This window comes from Phragmites australis, chromosome 19 (genome assembly GCF_958298935.1).
Source record: "Phragmites australis chromosome 19, lpPhrAust1.1, whole genome shotgun sequence".
Classification (NCBI taxonomy): Eukaryota; Viridiplantae; Streptophyta; class Magnoliopsida; order Poales; family Poaceae; genus Phragmites; species Phragmites australis.
The window spans coordinates 2,424,059-2,430,058 of record NC_084939.1 but is presented as its reverse complement, the minus strand read 5'-3'; the positions used below and the strand labels follow the sequence as shown (position 1 = coordinate 2,430,058).

The window sequence follows — 6,000 nt, the reverse complement described above, 5'->3', positions numbered from 1 at the left end:
CTCACTGTGATTTCTTATGCCCCGTTTGGACTTTGGAATCGGGAACTGCATGTGGGAATTGAATTGTTTCCGTGAAATTTCTGCTAAATTCGTATGAAGTTTGTAGGTTCCAAAGATACCCTTATTCTTAGTAGGTACGCATGAGTGGTTGCAGCATGCGAAACACTACTATCTACCCGGTGGGCTAGACGTACTCACGTCATTTCAGACTCTTAATACTAGAAATCCAGAGTTACTAGGAGATGTGTGTTTGCTTCACCTTGAAAAATGTAGACACTATTGTGTATAAAACAAAAAATATTCTCTCTAAAAAGTTGTATGTAAAAAGGACGGTGGTAGTAGCATTACTCCTTAAATCCCAAATTTCTCGAAACAAATAACATTTGACATACACAGTTCTGTAGGTTTTTTTTTTTTGGAGGGACACAGTTCTGTAGTTGAATCAAGATTCTAAGAGCTAGCACAAGCAATATCAAACACAACATCGCAACCACATCTGACATGGTGGGCCTGTCAGCCGCATCCTCTGGTACACACAGCAAGGCAATGTTCCTGCATCTCATCATCTCTACTGTATGATGAAACTCGGCAACTACTGGCTGCATCCACAAGTTGAAGCCATCTTCCCTCTCTCCACAGTTGCCACGCCTACAATGTGTGTCAAAAGGAATAGATATTATATTTCCTTGTATTTATTTCCTTTTTACCATGGCGAGATCAAATAGGACATAAGTATCAATGTTGTCTGGCTTGGGCCAAAGGTGCATAACTTTATTCTTTTGGAGATTTATTTTTCAAGGAAATTTGATTATATGTCTCAAAGTTGATCGACCTTTGATAATATGTCCAAAATTGATCATCCTTTTATCATATGTCATATATAGACTAATTTGTAACAAAATTTCATGTTGGCTAAGAGATGTGAATGATAAACTTTGTTACAAACTAGTTTCTATAGGATATATGATCAACTCCGGACATATTATCAAAGATTGATCAATTTTGATACATATAATCAAATTTGCAATAGTTTGCTTTAATCTTTAGATGCCTAGAGAAAATATTTCTAGAGTTTGATTAATCGTGGTATACAAGCAACCAATTGGAGCTGGCGGGACACAAAGAATCGCATAGAACTAAAAATAAGTCGGTTCCTTTGAAGTCTTATCACCGGATTCACCATAATCAGCTTTAAGGTCCGAATTAACCCCCTAGATCAAAGGTCGATAATAAACACTGACATAAGTTTCACTCAGTAACCCATGTTTAGCTCAAAAAACAATTTTACATTTGTGGTTAGACAAACTCGATAAAAACCTAAAAATCTAATTGCATACAAAGAAAGATTTGTGAGAGAAAAAGATAGAGAAATCACAAAAAAAAAATCAGCTACCTAATTGTTTGAATGATCACGAAGCAAATATGGTGATATCAAAATTTCTCTCTACTTGCTGCAGGCTAGTTAATTAGGCCGAGTTTGAGTCGTAGCATGTACGATTTTTTCCACTTCGTTTGCTTTTTCTACCTTTGATGGAGTGTCTACTACTTGCAATTTTAATAGGAATTCTACCTTGCTCACTGATCAATTATTTTCATACAAAATTGAATGGTTATACGGTGGTGGCTCAATTTGCATACGCGCCCATGGAGAAGTTACGTATTATATAGTCCAAAAACTTATATTTGATTAAGAGTTAAGTTCAAAGTTAGTTATCATCAGGGATTTGAGGTTAGAACTATCCTTGAGAGCCCAAATATATGAATATAATTGGCATGCAACCTAAAAAATATTAATTTAGAAAGATCATATAAATAATAAATCCCAAGAAATTATCTTGGTAGTTGAGCGAAAAGATAGAAAAGATACACTTCTAATTGCTGTGGGACGATGAGAGAAAAAGAGAAGGCAAATTTGCGTGGTTTATTATAGTGGGTCAGATTGTAGCTTTACGTTTAGATTGTTTTTCCTCAGATTGATACAATTGTATAACAATACAACTATATATTTTTTTTGCCTAAACATTAGTAGTGCATTGCAATCATTATTGTATTTTTAGAAGTATGCATTACATATGTGTAGAGAATGCAAATTCTTTCTCAATACTACCCTGGCCGCAATCGGGGCCGGTTATCATGCTAGTTATATTATAATGCTAAAAGGGGGTAAACTTTTTGTACGATATATATTCTTTTGCCCAGCTGACTGATTCCACTATTTGATTGTTTTCACATTGAGATCATATCTTGTATTTAGTCTCACATCTGTTTGACATAAGAGGAGCATCTCTTTTATTTACGTTTTCTTAGATAATGGGGAATAAAATGATATCCCGGCCTCTGCATCCGAAGATACACAGCCATCACTTATTACATTGTTACAACACTTTATATGCTGATAACCACGAAGCATATAAAACAGTTGGCACACCAACGAGGTCTTGAACCTGCTTGTCGTACTTATATGCATTGTGCTTCAATAGCTGGGCCTGAACTCCATGCCCTCGATGATGATCCCACTCTTCTTGATGTGGTCGTTCTCCTCGCAGAAATCCACTATCACCGCCTTCTCGTTGAGCATCTGCTCATCGGCGACGAACTCAGCCAGCTTTACCTCCATCCAGCCGTCGCTCCTGGTGACAGGGAAGGCCACGCCAGCCGCTTGAACTGCTGCAGGATCTACGTTGACCCTGCTGGTGGCGACGATCCTCTCGCCATGGAGCCTGATCGACGACTTCTGCCCACCTTTCAGTCCGGCGGCACCGCTCGCCAGCTTGTACACGAGGTAAACAGCGTAGCTTGTGCCCGCGGACAGGTCCTCCGTTGGGATCTCCCCAATGACCGCCAGAAAGTACACATTTAGGAGCTCCGCGCATTCAGAAAATCTTGTGAAAAAGAGACAGAACAAATTAATCCGTGTCTAGTCGAACAATGGGTCCATGGCTTAGAAAGAAAAAAAAAGGATTTTCGATGTCAGGGTTTGGAAGCTGACTACAGGTATGCAAACCTGGAATCGGGGAGGGAGATCCATTTCCAGTGCCCAGGGGTTTCTCCCCACGTGATCCTTAAATATCTCGATGATAGCATGTAGCACTTGGCGCCGATTGTACTGTCCAACCAAAAACTCTGCGTTCATCAACCAAATTCAAGTTTCGATCATTAGGTGCCAAACAAAATCCACGACATATTCCGTAAATGGCTGTGACACTCGTTAACTCTCTTGGTAACAAATACAAGTTTCATTTTGTACCTTATCAGGTTTTGTGTCTCGTGGTCCCTTACGCAATAATGCCGGCAAGGATGGTGCCGGTAACAATGCTTGAGACCCCTCACCTCGCGTTTATGACTGTTGGGACAAAGCCATCGCCCGCATGTCAGCCATCAACTTGGAGAGATATCTTATCTGCAACAAAAAGAAAATAAAAGCTGAAAATGATCACAAACCGTTCAAGTATAAGTAAATGGCAAAATTCCTTCCATGCATGTCACCAAAAGTTATCACAAATTTTGATTTGCCGCTGGGAAAAAGTTAGATTTTGCTGCTTTTCGGGATCCTGCTATGACCTAGAGTTCTGTTAAGCGGGCTGTGAAAAGATGTTTTTGCCCAACTTATTCACCGTATCCGCCAACAGGCAACCAAGTTTTGCTAATATTTTGGGAATTTCAAAGGTGAATAAAATTTTAGTCAAATTTGACAAAAAATGTAAATTTCCGACATGAAGTTTGAATGAAATTTCTAAAATTTTGGTAGTTCTAGTAATTCCAAATGTGAACAAATTTTTTGCACACCAAAATAAAAATTCTTACCGTTAAAGGTGTAGGATAGTTGCTTACAATCCGATCGAGTAGATATTCGAATGCGGATTCGGATTCAAACTATCCGATTTGTATTCGCATTCAAGGATATTCAGATTTGTATTCATATTCATATTAAAATATGGATAGCAATGTGGAAAATGAACTATTCAATCCGTATCTGATCCGTTTCCATCCCTACGCGCCATCGTATCCCTAGCTCCCAGCAGCTCTCGCTAGCCTCCTGCCCTCCTCCCGCCAGGACCACCGCATCCCCACCACTCACCTACCTGCTCCACTAGTCTGGTGTACGCTCCTGTGTGGCTGTGCCTCACCACCTGGCAGACTCCTTGTCACTACCACATAATCAGTGAAAGCAGATGGAGTGTCACAGACGATTTCTTAGGACTGTCACTGACAAAATACCCACAGACGATTGCTAAGATAGACATGTTTGTAACATGACCATTGTTTGCGTGTGCCAGAACTTATTTTCTTTGATCTAATTCAATGTGTTGTGTTGAAGTATAAGTGAATTATCCATCATTCCTATCAGCTTAGGCTTTTGGAGTTAACTGCTCTGTGCATGATAGCGGAATATGATATCAGAACCAGAAGTCTCAAGTTCGAGTTCTGACGAGCGCAATTAAATAAAAAAATTACAGTTAACTCTTGTTTCCATGTTTAAGGCATGAGAGAGCCTTCACGTGATGAGGAGTGTTCAAGTATTAGTGAATTACCTGTATTTCCCTATCTGCTTAGGCTTTTGGGGTCAATTAGCTGGTGCATGCAGGTGTCCAGCGTGGTGTGTGTGAGTTGGGTGAAGATCATTTATGTATCTATATCTATATTAATATTGAAGTATCAATGTATATAGAGGTACAAAACAGTTTAAGCCCTCCGATTGTTGACACCCCATATACCAGATTCGTGTTGGTGTGTCCTCTGCCAATAATATTTACGCAAAATTAAATATATTTTTTCTTGAACATACAAAAGAACTATGTATCATTATATTAAAGAAGGCACGGTCCGAACAAAACGTCTCATCCATAAGGAGGAGAGCAAACACAAACGCATAAATCATTATTACTTTCCAAATGAACATGAAAACCAAGAGATAGTTTGGAATAGGTATCACCAAGTACATAAAGTGTTAAAAAAATGCCACAGACACATTTAATTACTCATCATTAACAGTTTGCAAGCATATATAAAGTATACGCAAATTGATGTGGTTGCAGAGATGATGCGTGTTTTTTACCCTTATTTAAGGTCATGGGCGTGGAGGTTGAGGCAATGCGACATAAACAATTGGCAACGTCACTTCATGCACCAACTTTCCCACCATTTTCTCGAATAACTGTTCAGTAATGTCGCTGGGTGTGACCCCCTCGCTGACACTAGTGCTCTGCACGACGAATATGTCGTTGCACTGCATGTCGATTGGCGAGCGCTCCTGTGCTCGCATCGTCGTGACAACGTAGTGCTTGGACCATGGCGGCATGATGCCCTTGTCTGGCCGTGTGTAATACTTGGACTTGTTTGTCTTTGCACTGAATGCGATGAAGTCATCTGACTTGTTCATCAGCTGAAGCACGCATGATATCTCCTTGTTCAGCTCGAACGGGAAGCGCAGCTCCACGGGGTTAATCTCAACACGCTCTTTAGGGTCGGAGCTCTGAAAGGAAGAGGGGTACATAATACTGGTGCTTTCAGCTAGAGCTTTAATTGGGTAACAACAACTGTTTATTTATATGTATGGTCAACCCAATCTTACTTATAAGTTGTATCTTAGATTTGAGAGATATGCACATGGTCTGAGACTCAATAAATTAGACTTATATTGCAAAAACGGGAAAATACCTAAGATTTTGCGTGGACTGAATGTATAGTGGAGGTTTTCGGTCTTATTCCCTCCAAACGAGGGAGTACGAACTGAGTGATACCATGAGAAAACAGAAAAGTAGACCTGGATGATGTACATTGGTTCGATCCAATAGAAAATTTTGCATGAGAATGGAGACCGAAGTAGGACGGTAGTTGATATTGGGATGCGTTGAACTCTCAGACAAACTATGCATTAGTGCAGGAATATCCAAGAAGGGCTATCTACACTAATAATTTGAGGGCAAATTGCAAGAACTATACCATTAGATTCAAGTAGTATTGAAGTTACTTTGTGGTGAACATTCACTATATGACAAG

The 6,000-nt window shown here is 39.7% G+C and overlaps 1 protein-coding gene across 1 annotated transcript in view; it reads right to left on the bottom strand.

The window, feature by feature from the left end:
* Window positions 1-2,243: 2,243 nt before the first annotated feature.
* LOC133901023 (receptor like protein kinase S.2-like) overlaps window positions 2,244-6,000 on the bottom strand; it is a 28,076-nt gene continuing 24,319 nt past the window's right edge. The window contains exons 11-14 of the mRNA XM_062342317.1: window positions 5,077-5,473; window positions 3,248-3,339; window positions 3,005-3,123; window positions 2,244-2,882 (exon numbers count right to left, since the gene is read on the bottom strand). Coding sequence (XP_062198301.1) covers window positions 2,474-2,882; window positions 3,005-3,123; window positions 3,248-3,339; window positions 5,077-5,473 — 1,017 coding nt within the window. The 3' untranslated portion in view covers window positions 2,244-2,473. The remainder of the gene's footprint in view (window positions 2,883-3,004; window positions 3,124-3,247; window positions 3,340-5,076; window positions 5,474-6,000) is intronic.